The 14,576-nt window shown below is 46.4% G+C and overlaps 1 protein-coding gene across 1 annotated transcript in view; it reads right to left on the minus strand.

Moving 5' to 3' along the window:
- MTREX (Mtr4 exosome RNA helicase) overlaps positions 1 to 14,576 on the minus strand; it is a 98,580-nt gene that overhangs the window by 9,191 nt on the left and 74,813 nt on the right. The window contains exons 23-25 of the mRNA XM_075932456.2: positions 4,570 to 4,675; positions 1,500 to 1,556; positions 135 to 297 (exon numbers count right to left, since the gene is read on the minus strand). Coding sequence (XP_075788571.1) covers positions 135 to 297; positions 1,500 to 1,556; positions 4,570 to 4,675 — 326 coding nt within the window. The remainder of the gene's footprint in view (positions 1 to 134; positions 298 to 1,499; positions 1,557 to 4,569; positions 4,676 to 14,576) is intronic.

Raw genomic sequence — 14,576 nt, forward strand, 5'->3', positions numbered from 1 at the left:
CGATTTTTAATTTTCTCCTCCAACAGAAGAACACAAACTTAAACTACTTCACAAAGAACAAAGGTCAATCACACAGAATTTGTGAATTGCATCACACTACCATTTCATAAAACAGAAGTTTAAAAGCAACATACCTTCAAAGACATCTGTCATTTTGCAGATGTGAGCAAAAGTAGCTCCATTTGCCCAAGTGTATACTACATCCATCAGGTTAGGTCTGAAAGAGTTTAGGTAATTTTCCTCATCAATTTCCAATTTAGCTTCTGCTGAAACTTTGGCAATTCTTTTAGCACATTCCTTTAACAATAAAAAGGTTAGTTTTGAAATCAAGTTGCAGTGTGACAAATTCTTCTAAACCAGAAATTCATTGTTTACATAGAATTTGAAATCTAATTAGAATAAATGTAACTAAGCAATTTATAGTGCACGTATTAACCTATATGTTAAAATTTAAGACATGTTTCACTGGCTAAACTCATGAAGGCCTCGCATTCAACTTCATGGCATTTCTGAATGTAACATGGTAACTTTTAAAGTCTACATCTGATCAATTTCAAAATTTCAGGTAACAGTCTAGAGTACCAAAAGCCCTATTGATTTCAGGCAAAACTGGAAAACCAAAAAGAGGAAATCCAGGGGCATATGAAGCCTGTTGCATCAATTAGTGAGCTTCAAGAATCTCAGCAGTTGTCTGCAGAGTAAATAAGTCACTGAAAGCATCCAACTAATGCCTTCCAGCACATCACCAACGTGCTCCTCCTCCTAGTAGAGTTAACATGTTGACACTCTTGATCCCCAACTAACAATGGATGGTGAAGAGAACAGACGCATGCATACAATCCCTAGTATGGGGAGAAGCGGGGAGAACAGGTGACCCTGGTATATGGGACAAGAGAAGACAGACCATGCAACCTATGGTGGAGAGAAATGGGAACAGAGCCCCAGTAGGGGGACTATTAGGGGATCCTGATGTGGAGAAGGGAGCATACAGAACCTTTGGCTTGGGGGAGGAGAGGGGGAAAATGGAGGTCATCAGAGTTCACAGCAAACTCCTGGCTGTGGGGAACTTCAGGGAGTTCCAAAAATAGAAGGGGACAGGATGAGGAACACAGGGAGCCCTGTGGGAGTAGGAATGAAAGAATTCACAGGAATACATGGTGCATGCAATAAGCTTGGACTACAGAAACTATGACCCTCTAGTTTATATATACCTCAAAAACAGAATTTATAAACAAGAATATAAAAATGCACTATGTTGGCAAGGTCTTGTGCTACTACAATTAGACAAAAGAATTCCCCAGTTTTACCAGCCCCAGGTTATGGCTCCCTGGATAACCAGCCCCTCTCACTCCTTCCCAGAGCGAGTCATATCTCAGCCCCGAGCCAGGCTCCCTGGATAACCAGCCTGCTACACTCTTCCCCAGAATTAAGTCTGACTTCTGTATTTCCACATGTGAGCTGTCCCACTGAAATCAAAGAGATCTGCATTGGAAAACTACCTGCATTTGCCGAAGTGGTCCTGCCAACTGCTCTGTCAATTTGGGCATCTCGCTAGACTGAAAAGGAAAAGAACAGAAACTCCATATTCCTCATGTAAATCAAGTTAAATGCAGTCTGCAACATTACCAGATATTTTAGTGCCATATTAAACATTTCCAACTCCCTCTGAAATCTGTTATCTCAAATACTAGACTCTACTTCAGGTAGGTTTATTTAAAAACAGAGGAGCTATCCATTTGTCCAGGTATTTTTAACATAAAAGTTAAAATATAAACAAACTGAACCCCAATACAAGTTTTGCTGTAAATCCAAATTTGCTACCTTTATCAGAAACACAGCAGTTTCAACAGTTACATTTACAATGTAAGTATGATTTCCGCTCAAAGCCAAGAGTGGATACTGTTGTGGTGCTCCTCCATTGAAATCTTCCCTCTAGTATCCAGAGAGGGCTAGACACATGTATTTTTGCTGGTTTGCTCCCAGCTTCCGGCCCCACTCCCAGAGAGCCCCACGCTACTGCCTCTGTAACAGAAACACAGTGTGGGGTGGCAGGGGGAGCCTATCCACAAGGGGAACTAGCTTAAAAATCAGCTCCCTGTGCAGACTGGCTCCTGCGGACAGGGGTGGCAGGCAGAAGCTGTTTTTTAAACCAGCTCCCTGCACAGACTACCTCCCACCTATAACCCTGAGTGGGGGACAGGGTGTTGCACTTAATCAGGACCGTTAACCGATAAACAATCGTTTGGCTAGCCACTAACATCCCTATTACTGAGAATGGTGGGACACAAAGCACTCAGCATCCAAACTGGACATGAAATCAGTTGCTGACTGGGGGAGCAGAACCTAACAGTGCCAGCGAATGATGCTGCAATGAGCATCAATGTTGGCTCATGGCAGTAGGCTTGCCATAGTGTCTCTGTGTCAGCAGTGCAGAGAAGGGTGCCAGTGCCAAAGGTGCTAGGGGGAGTCATAGCAGGGGCCACATACTGCACCACAGGAAGTTACTTGTGCCAGCTACAAGGCACTCTAAAGTTCACCAGAGGTTGACTTGGTGAGTGTGACCTGCAGCACCAAGACTGGACCAGGAGGTGGAGCCACAGGAGCTTACTGTCAGTGCCATCTTTGCCAGCAGTGCCACTTGCAGATGGAAAGACTGTTCAAGCATCATTGGTGCCGTAAACTCAATGAGGTTCCACATGGAAAAGGTACCAGGTGTGGAGGGCAAGTCCAGGTCCTCCTCCACCATCACGGGCTCTGGAAATTCACAGACATTGGACTTGATGGGGCCGCCCTGGGCCAACACCGCCCTGAGCCAAGGACAAGGTGCCTGACTTGGATCAGTTTGGCACTTTGCAGACTGCCCCCAGGGCCTTACCAGACTGTGCTGAGAAGCCCACCTTATGCATGGTGCTAATAATCCTGTTGCTCCTCCTGTCTTGAGGCTGGCATGCTATGCACCAAGGGAGTTAAAGCTGCCAAAGTGCCAACTCCATTAGCAGCATCTTATTTGTCTGACCTGTTTCACATTTAATTTGGGGTTCAAAACTCCTGCAGATGCTACACTTGTCTTGTTGATGGCCTTCTTCAAGACACTGTAAACATGCAGCATGTGGGTTGCCTCTAGGCATATGATTCCCACACCTAGCACATTGTTTAAACCAGTGGTCCCCAACCTTTCAGGGCTGCCAGGTGCCCAAGGGAAGAGCCACTCACGCACCGAGCACCCGGGGGCTGGGCCATGCACGTGTCCTGGGGTAGGGCCACCCATATGCCGCGTGCTCAGTGCCAGTGCCACCCATGTGCTGCACTCCCGGGGCAGGCGCCGGTCCTGTGCTGCACGCCCAGGGATGGGGCTGCCCATATGCCATGTGCCCAGGGCCAGTGCCGCTCCCGTGCCACACACCCAGATGTGCCATGCACCCATACTCCGCATGACCAGAGCCGGCGCCACTCCTGTGCCGTGCGCCCAGGAGCTGGCAGCGCCCATGCGCCACATGCCCGGGGGCAGGGCCGGCCCCGATCACTCAATGGGCACACAGAAATGGCCCGGTGGGTGCCACGGCGCCAGCGGGCACCACGTTGGGGACCACTGGTTAAACCCTTGGGGCCACTGCATGCCCCACAGGCTTCCTGGATAGCAGACAGGAAAACCCCACAGAATAACTAATTCTGAGGAAGTGGGTCTGGCCCACGAAAGTTCATCATCTAATAAACCATCTTGTTAGTCTTTAAAGTGCTACATAGTCCTGTATTTTGTTTCAGCTACACCAGACTAACACAGCTACATTTCTATCACTAATTATCTAAACTAACTAATAACTCAAACTTCACACTATAAAGGAACTACTTGCTAAGCAAGAAGTCAGAAGTTCCAAAGACTGTAACTGACAGAAAGAAGGAATTGAAGCAGGAGTTGGGTTGAGATGGGTTTATATACAATGCTGTAAGGCATTGTACAGGGGTGCTACAGCCGACCCAACAGGTACCAACAGGGAAAACTCTTCCGATGACCGTTCATGCGGTGCTCATGGACACATATAGGAATATACATGAGCAATCACTGAAAGAACTTTTTAGATAATGCAGAGATCATCCCTCCTATGTGGTGTTCTGCGCAAGGCAGAAATTAATATCCCTTTAAAGAGTGCTTTAGGCAAACAAAACAGATCACAGTATTCCAGGTGCATCATGACACTTCCCATTCCCAACATGATCTCTTCTCTTTTGTTTGAAACTTCTTTTCCTTTTACACATAACCTAACATGCTGCTAGATTCAGTTTGTGCACCTGGGTATCGCACTCATCAAGGTAGTGCTCATTACACAACTCAGTATATGTAATTGATTCTTCTATCTCACCATGTTCATAATAAGGATGTTAAGTATCAGGTAACTGACTAATCAAATAGTCAATGCAGGAGAATAGTCAATTCTTGACCATCTGTACTTCAGTGAAATGAAAACCTGGAAATCTGATTTCAGTGTGGGTTCTAGAGTTTCCTAGGAAGCGAGTTTAGAATTCTGCTATAGCTTTGACAGAAACAAATCTGATTTATGAAGAGACACTCACATTCTCTTGAAATACAAAGCAGCTTAGTAATGCAGTTGCTTGTTCTGCAGATAAATCATTGAAAAGCCCATTAAACATCATTTCTGTCAGGAGCAGTTCGTCAGCACTACAATAAAGAAAAAGTAACAGACCTCTTAAAGTACTATTCCAATTTAAATACATTATAAAGTACATTGCATGCAAGAGAGAACAGCTTTTTAATTTGACAGTTTTCTGGAAAGCTGAAAATATTGACTTATGGAGGAAGGGAAAGAAGAAGCAAAATATGTTTCTGAAAAAAAGTCCTTGTTAAACCAAAAAAACTTCAGTCAATCACAAAGAATCTCTTGCTAGTTTGAGAAACTAGGACTGCAGTTGTTACAGAAGAGATAATTAACAGGATACAATTTACATTTTCAAGATATTTAAGGGTATAGCACACATTTTAGTGTATTTATAACATATAAAGTAAACTTGGTCCTGAGTTTATATAAAAAACACATTGGCAGACAAATCATGAGTTCTCTTTGATTGGGCATCAGCTAAAAATACCATTGCACTTTTACTTCAGGCTTTTTCTAGGCAGATGTAGAATCACAGAATGGGAAGGAACCTCGAGTGGTCTAAGTCCAGCCCTCTGCACTCAAGGCATGACCAACCACTATCTAAGACCGTCCCTAATAGGTGTTTGTTTAACCTGCTCTTAAAAATCTCCAGTGAGAGATTTCACAACCTCCATAGGCAGTTTATTCCAGTGTTTAACAACCCTGAAAGTTAGGAAGTTTTTCCCCTAATGTCCAACCTAAATTATCTTGCTGAAATTTAAGCCCATTACTTCTTATTCTATTCTCAGGAGTTAAGAAGAACAATTCTTCTCCCTTATCACTGTAACAACTTTTTAGATACTTAATAACTATGTCCCTTCTCAGTTTTCTCTTTTCTAGACTAAATCCAGTTCTTTCAATCTTCCCTCATAGGTCATTGTTTTAATCAGTTTTTTTGCTTTTCTCCGGACTTTATCCAATTTGTCCACATCTTTCCTGAAATACTGCAATACTCCAGCTGAGGCCTAATCAATGCAGAGTAAAGCAGAAGAATTACATTTTGTTTCTTACATACAACACTCCTGCAACTACATCCTAGAATGATGTGTGGCTCAGACCAGTTATCCAGTTTGTCTAGATACATTTGAATTATAATCCCTTCCATCGTGGTATCATCCACAAACTTTACAAGTATATTCTTTAAGCCGTTTTCTAAATACCTGAGCAAGATATTGAACAGAATTGGACCCAGAACTGATCCCAGCAGACCCCCACTTGTTATGCCCTTCCAGCATGATAGTGAACCATTGATAACTAGTCTCTGGGAAAAGTTATCCAACCAGTCATGTGCCCACTTTATAGTAGTTTTTCCTACTTTGTTAACGGGGTCAAATGAGACTGTATCAAGTCTTACTAAAGTCTAGATATACCACATTTACCACCTTCCCCTTGTAAACAAAGCTTACCACCATGTTAAAGAAAGCTGTTTGGTTTGACACAATTTGTTCTCGACAAACTCCTGCTGACTATTGCTTATCACCTTATCTTCCAGATATTTGCAAACTGATTCCTTACCATCATCATTCCTGGTATAGAAATTAAGCTGACTAGTTGTAATTTCATGGGCCAGTGGTCCCCAACCTTTCAGGGCTGCTGGGCGCCCAGAGGCAGAGCCACTCACACACTGAGCACCTGGGGGTGGGCACGTGCATGTGCCCGGGGGTGGAACCACCCATATGCCGTGTGCTCAGTGCTGGTGCCACCCATGTGCTGCACTCCCGGGGCAGGCGCCGGTCCTGTGCTGCACGCCCAGGGATGGGGCTGCCCATATGCCATGGGCCCAGGGCCAGTGCCGCTCCTGTGCCACGCACCCAGATGTGCCATGCACCCATACGCCGCATGACCAGGGCTGGCACCACTCCTGTGCCGCGCGCCCAGGAGCTGGCAGTGCCCATGTGCTACGTGCCTAGGGGCAGGGCCAGCCCCGATCACTCAGTGGGCATACAGAAATGGCCCGGTGGGTGCCACGGCTCCCAACGTTGGGGCTATTCTCATTTCCCTTTTTAAATACAAGCATTATATTTGCCCCTTTTCAATCTTCTGGGCTCTCTCCCATATTCCATGAGTTTTCAGAGAGAATAACTAATGGCTCAGATATCTCCTCAGTCAGTTTCTAGAGCATTCTAGGATGCTTTTCATCAGGCTGTGGTAAAAGGGGTAACCTACCTCTACAGTAACTGGTGTTCTTCGAGATAAGTGTCCCCATGGATGCTCCACATTAGGTCGGTGTGCCACTGCCGAGCCCAGTGACAGAGATTTTGACAGCCACACACTCCCTGAGACAGCCACACACTCCCTGACTGCGTAGACTGCACATGCATGAGCCTCCTCCCTCCCCCAGTTCCTTCTCTACGCTGGAATCTGCTATCAGATGAGCATAACCCCAAAATAGAGAGGAGGAAGGGAGGGTAGTGGAGCACCCATGGGGACACTCCTCTCAAAGAACATCAGTTACTGTAGAGGTAGATAACCTCCTTTTCTTTGAGAGAGATGTCCCTATGGGTGCTCCACATTAGGTGACTACAAAGCCATGTCTCCTCAGGGAAGTAGGGATTTCGGGTCAGGAAGGAAGACAGCAGATAAGACAGATTTTGAGAATTTGAGATTCAATAGAGGGCCCTGTAAGAGTGCATAGTGTTTCCCAAATAGTGGTCTAAGGACCATGTAGCGGCAAAGCGTACGTCTGCTAGGACTCATCTAGACTGCGTTAGAGTGTCGAAAGAGGACATGCAATTTCCGCAGGAAATTTTCGGCAAACTCCCCCCCTTTGTCAAAAAGCCGCTCTTCCTTAAAAAATGAGGTTTACGCGGCTTTTCGACAAGGGGGAGGTTCGCCAAAAAAGCCATGTTTAACTACTTTCACTTCCGAATGCTCTGCTTTTGAAAAGACAGGACTACTCAGCACTTTAAATACTAACAAGATGATTTATTAGGTGATGAGCTTTCGTGGGCCAGACCCACTTCCTCAGATCAAATTGTGGAAGAAAATTAGCATGACCATATATACCAACGGGATACAATAAAAAAAAAGTGAACACATAAAATTGACAAATCAGATTTTAGAACAGAGAGGGGGAGGTTAGTGTCTATGAGATAATGATATTTGGGGTGATAATTGGGGAAGTTATCTTTGTAATGGGGAAGATAATTAGCATCTTTGTTAAGGCCCATTTGTAAAGTGTCAAATTTAAGCATGAATGACAGGACCTGTTAGTTACAAGATCAAGAACACATATTCCTGTTTATCCAGAAATATAATTTATGCCATCATGTGCCAACAGTGTCTGTCTGCTATGTATATTGGACAAACTTCTCAGACACTTCACCAAACAATCAATGCACACAAAACAGACATCAGACAGTTTCACAAAGAAAAAACAGTTTCTTGCCATTTCAGCCAGACTGGGCATTGTCTCAATGACCTGACTACATGCATCCTGCTTCAAAGGGACTTTAACACAAGACTACAAAGTGAAGCCTCAGAACTGTCATTCATGCTTAAATATGACACTTTACGAATGGGCCTTAACAAAGATGCTAATTATCTTCCCCATTACAAAGATAGCTTCCCCAATTATCACCCCACTATCATTATCTGAGACACTAAGCTCCCCTCCTCGTCCCCCCTCTGTTCTAAAATCTGATTTGTCAATTTTATGTGTGTTCACTTTTTTTTTTTATTATTGTATCCCTTTGGTATATACGGTCATGCCAATTTTCTTCCACAATTTGATCCGAGGAAGTGGGTCTGGCTCACAAAAGCTCATCACCTAATAAACCATCTTGTTAAGACTTTAAAGTTCTGCATAGTCCAGTCTTTTGTTTCAGCAAGACCAGACTAACACGGCTACATCTCTATTACTATTCTGCTTTTGAAAGTGAGATCGAAAGAAGACATGCAAATTCCCGTGGAATTTGTATATCCTCTTCCGACACTCTAGTGTAGTCTAGATGAGCCTTGGTGGGACCTTCCTGAGGAAGGCAATAGAAGTGGAAACAGCCCTAGTGGAATTCTGTCTGGAGGAGCCACTCGGGTTTCCTCATAGCAGAGTTTGATACAGTCCGCTATCCAATGCGACAGTCTCTGCAAAGACAGTGCACAGCCCTTATTGTGGTTCGCTATAGAGACAGAGTCTACGAGAGAATAAGAAGGGTTTGGTGCATTATAGGTAGAAAGAAAGAGCTCTAAAGAGATCAAGGGTATGCGTCCTGGTTTCAAAGTCATTTACATGGGGCTTTGGAAAAAAGGTAGGCAAAGTGAATGGTGTGGTTGAGGTGAAATGAGGAATGTATCTTTGGGAGGAATCTGGGAGGGGTGCATAATGTGACCTTGTCCTTGAAGAAAATGGTATAGGGAGGATCGGCCATGAGGGCTGCGATTTCTCTAACTCTTCTAGCTGAGGTAATGGCAACGAGGAATGCTGTCTTTATGGACAAGTGCAGCAAGGAGCCCAAATCCATGGGTTCAAAGGGCTTCTCTCATACACGTTTAGTACCAGATGGAGGTACCACGGTTGTAGAGGTGGAGCTATGTCCAGATAAAGTGCTTGGAGTCACTTCAAAAATCTGCGTGAGTGGATGCGCAAAGACTGAAGTGTTGTCGATATTGACATGGAAGGTGGTAATAGCAGCAAGATGGACCCTCATGGAAGTTAGCGCCAGGTGGGTCTGTTTGAGGAGAGGAGTTAGTCAAGGTTAGTTGGTATTGGTGCTGTGGATGGTGACAGGTTCTTTTGAGCGCACCATACTGAAAACCTCCTCCACTTGTGCACATAAGTTTTGTGCGTGCTAGGGACTCTGCTGTGGAGGAGAACTGTTTGTACTTTGTGGGAACATGAAAGCTCTATGCCCGAGAGCCATCGAAGAGCCAAACCATGAGGTGGAGAGAGACGAGATTCGGGGGCTTCATCTGCGACAATGGGAGGAGGTGGTGGTCCCGGAGGAGACATAAGTGGATGGGCTGACCGAGGGACATTCTGATAAAGAATGGGAAACGGCTGTCGAGGCCTCGTCTCTCCTGATTTTGTGTAACACTCTGTTTAGTAGTGGTATCAGTGGGAAGGCACAGAGTAGGTGTTGTGCCAAGGTGACTAAGAAGGCATCACCCAAGGAACCCTTGCCGATACCTGCCCTGGAACAGTAACGTTGGCACTGTTTGTTCGTGGCAGTGATGAATAGGTCTATGACTGGTCGGCTCCAGCGGTGGAAAACGTCAGACAGAATGTTAGGGTTTAGTTGGTATTAGTGTTCTGGAAGAAGCACTCTACTTAGGGCATCAGCAGTAGTATTGAGTACGTTTGGGAGGTGGATTGCTGATAATGATTATGTGCCTTATGCACCAATACCATAATGTGACAGCCTCCAAGCAAAATGTGAGAGCGTGTGCCTCCTTGTCGATTAATGTAGAAAATCGCAGCTACATTGTTGGTGTATAGCTGGATCTGGTGGTTTACTAGAAGGGGCAAGAATTCTGTTCATGCATAGCGGACAGCCCTCAGCTCCAAGATGTTTACGTGGAGGAGTTTTTCTTTTTGTGACCATAGACCCTGAGCAGTGTGTTGGCCGATGTGAGCTGCCCATCCCGATAAGGAGGTGTATGTGTTCATGGAGATTGTAGGCTCTGGAGCGTGGAAGGAGATGCCCACAAGTAAACTGCGGGGATCTGACCATCATAGGAGAGACATTTTTAACCAGTGCCGGTAGTTGGATAGACTTGGAAAGAGGATGTATCTTGGGCCTGTAGATTTGTTGAAGCCACCCCTGCATGCATCACATGTGTAAGTGTGCACTGGGCACCATGAAAGTGCATGCCGACATGTTCCCTAATTCTCGGACTGATAACCTGGGCTTGGCCTGTAAGGAGTGGAGTAGGTACTTGATATTTTGCAGGCATTTGGGGGGAAGTGATGCTTTGGCTAGGGTGAAGTCCAGTATGACACCTATAAACTGGATCCTTTGGGAAGGAACTAGGGAGGACTTCAATTTGTTTATCAGAAGGCATAGTTGGTGGAAAACGTGACGAGTTAGATTGGAAGCCTCGTAAGCCTCTGTCTCTGAGCATTCTACCAAAAGGCAATCGTCCAAATAGGGGAAGATTGCAACATCGTCCTTTTTGAGGGCAGTCACAAAGACGGTGAGGACCTTGGAGGAAACACGTGGGGCAGTGGAAAGGTCAAAGGGAAGAACCCTGTACTGGTAGTGACAGGTGCCTGCAACAACATGGAGAAACCATCTATGAGCGGGGTGAATAAAGATAAATTTTTGCTTCCTGACGAATTTATTTAAAGCACACAGGTCCAAGATGGGTCTCCATCCCCTCGATTGTTTCTGGGTTAAGAAGTAGTGCGAGTAAAATACCGTTCCTTTGAATTGCTCTGGGACTGGCTCAATGGCACCTAGGTGTAGAAGGTGTTGGACCTCCTGATGTATTGTTGTCTTGTTAGAGCGGTCCCTGAAGAGGAACCAGGATGGGAGATTGGAAGGGGGTATAGATTCAAAGGGAATAGTGTACCCGTTTAATGATCTGGAGGATCCATCTATCAGATGTGATACACAACTGGCAACGTAAGAAGGGTTTCAGATAATGATGAAAAAGACTGGCTGACAGACTGCACTGAAACGGGGAAGGGAATTTCTGGACCTTCGACTATCTCATTAAATCTGTTTGCCAGACAGCCGGGATTGTTGCGAAGTAGCCGACTGAGGGCGCCTATGCTGCTGTCTTCCCCTGCTATGCTGGAAGTGAAATGCAGGACAATGTAACACTTTAAAGACTAACAAGATGGTTTATTAGATGATGAGCTTTCATGGGCCTGAGGAAGTGGGTCTGGCCCACGAAAGCTCATCATCTAATAAACCATCTTGTTAGTCTTTAAAGTGCTACATTGTCCTGCATTTTGCTTCAGCTACCCCAGACTAACACGGCTACATCTCTACCACTATGCTGGAAGTGGTCTTGCCTAGGATACTTATGATTATATTGATTGATGCAAGGTCTGGGATAGGGTTGGTACCTAAACTGCCTCGTCTTCTGGACACCGAGAGAGTGTAAAGTAGCTCTGGAATCTTTCATAGAGTGCAGTAATTCATTAGTGTTTGCAGCAAAGAGTTTCAACCCATCAAAGAGGAGGTCTTCTACAGAGGATTGCACCTCTCTGGGAAAAGAGACGGTTGTGAACCATGCTGCCCTTCTCATCACAATAGCTGTCAAAGCGGCACGTGCTGCCATGGCAGCCACGTCAAGGGAGGCCTGCAGGGCCATTCTTCCTATGGTCTGGCCCTGTCAGTAGAGCTTCAAATTGGTGTCTCTTTGCCTCAGGTATATCTGCGGTGAAGTCCCGGATCTTGGCGTAGTTTTTAAAATCGTATTTGTTTAGTAAGGCGGCATAGTTGGCCACCCTGAATTGGAGAGTGTATGAGGCATATACTTTTCGGCTGAACATGTCAAGCCTTTTGCCTTCACGGTCAGAGATAGTGGACCTAAATTGCTGCTGCTGTTTGCTCTTTTGGTGAGCTGCTTTCACCACGAGTGAGTTAGGTGCGGGATGGGTAAAGAGAAACATGGGGTAGCAATGCCGGGATCCCTCTGATTTAAGCGTTGTGTTACCTATGTCAATATGGAAACACATTTGCCTGTAAGGCCTTCATGGCCCACTTGACAAGCAACAGCCACCGCCTGTAGTTCCCTAGCATTTATGTGGAGTTCCGTCTCCATCACAGACCACATACCTTGTGTATGCAGGTCTCCCAGGTGAGCTCCCCATATGGTGTCGGAAGTGTCCGTCACCAGCTGGATTGAGGGAGGAGGCTGGACAAATGGGACACTGCCTCTCATTCTCTCCTCTCCGAGCCACCAGTTCAGGGATGACAGGACCTAGTGAGGGACCCTGACTACCATGTCTATGTGGTCACGGGCTGGCCTGTACACCAAGGTCAGCTAGGTCTAAAAGGGCCCAAGGCACAAACTGGCATGCTACACTACAAAGGTGCATGGCGCCATGTAACCTAACAGCTTCAGGCAGTTTCTTGCAGTAGTCATTGGCGATGTCTGGAGCTGCTGTATAATGCTCTGCAGGGTAAATGAATCTGTCCCATAGGAGGGAGGCACGACCCAAAATGGCATCTAGCCTGGCCCCCACAAACTCTTATCCCCTGGGTGGAGGTGAGAGTAGACTTTTCCTCATTCAGAATCAGGCCCAAGGCAGAGAAGGTGTCCCTGGCCAGAATGATGTGGGAGAGCACCTGCTTTCTGGACCTGACCCTGATCAGCCAATCTTCTAGGTAAGGACAGACGTGCAGGCCCCTCCTTCTGAGGATGGCAGCCACCACCGTCATGCACTTGGTAAATACCCTGGGGGCTGTGGACAGGCCAAACAGTAGACTTGTAAACTGGAAGTGTTTCCTGCCCACTGTGAAGCGCAGGAATTTCTCATGGTGTGGGACAATTGATATCTGGAAATACACATCCCTGAGCTCGAGGGTGGCGTACCAGTCTCCGAGATCAAGGGAGGGGATGATGGTGGCTAACATGACCATCCTGAACCTCAACTTCCTTATGTGGGCACTGAGCCCCCGGAGGTCAAGGATAGAACAAAGGCCCCCTTTTGACTTCGGGATTAGAAAATAACAGGAGTAGAAACCCCTGCCCCGAATGGTAACGGGACCTCTTCTATTGCTTCCAAGATTAGGAGCGAGGAGACCTCCTGCCTAAGCAGGATCTCATGAGAGAGATCCCTGAAAAGGGACTGAGAAGGGGGGTGGGAAGGTGGGGAGGCAAGAAAAGGGATAGAATATCCCCTTTCCACCGTGTTCAGGACCCAACAGTCCAATGTAATGGAGTGCCAAGCACAGTAGAAAGGGAACAGTCTAAAACAGAAAAGATGACCTGACTCTAGCACTGGTTTTCCATCACTGGGTGTACCTTCAAAAGCCCGATCTTGGGCCTTGGGGTCTATTAGATGGTCCTTGGCCCTGGTAGATATTAGGCCGCGGACCCCTACTAGATCCCCTATTGTTATTGGACCTATTCGTCCTCCTGCTATCGTACCTAGACCTTTGTTGCTGACCTCTCTGAGGTCTCTGGAACAGTTTACGGCGCTGTGAGACAGGCATGTGTATCCCTAGTGATTTCAAAGTTGCCCTAGAGTCCTTCAGGCTGTGGAGGCTGCTGTCAGTTTGCTCCAAAAAGAGCCCCGAACCTCCAAAGAACAAGTCTTGGAGTGTCACTTGCACTTCCTGCAGGATGCCAAAGACTTGCAGCCACGAATACCTGCGCATAATAATCTCCCTTCCCATCAACCTTGCTGCCGAGTCTGCAGCGTCAATGGCTGCCGGGAGGGCTGTCCTGGATACTATTTTGCCCTCTTCATTGAGCGCTGGAAACTTTGCAGGAGCTGAGCCTTGAACTTTTCCATTGCCACCCAGGATTTGTAAGCATATCTGCTGAGCATTGCTTGCTGGTTCGCAATTCTCAACTGCAGACCCGCTGTGGAATATGCTTTCCTCCCCAGCAAGTACAACTTCTTGGGCTCCTTGCTCTTTGGGATGGGTCCTGGCTGCCCTTGTCTTTCCCTCTGGCAGGCCGCCTGAACACTGCAAAGCCCAGAGGCGGGTGAACAAACAGATGCTTGTTCCCATTTTGGGTACAAAATACCACCTCTCAATCCCCTTCTGAGTAGGGGGAAATCGAGGCTGGTGTCTGCCACAAGTTCTTTGTGATCTTCGTCACCGTCTTATTGAGAAGAAGTACAATTTTAGATGGAGCGCCTGCCGTGAGGATGACCACCACTGGGGTCAGCCTCTTCTTTGATTTCCTCAGCGTGGACCCCTAGGTTTTGTGCCAGTTGCTTAAGCAGCTCCTTGTGGGACCGCATGTCCATTGTCGGCATGACCGGGGAGGGATTAGCCAGGGCCTTGTCCGGTGGAG

The sequence above is a fragment of the Pelodiscus sinensis genome, chromosome 6 (genome assembly GCF_052426305.1).
Source record: "Pelodiscus sinensis isolate ZL-2025 chromosome 6, ASM5242630v1, whole genome shotgun sequence".
Taxonomy (NCBI): Eukaryota; Metazoa; Chordata; order Testudines; family Trionychidae; genus Pelodiscus; species Pelodiscus sinensis.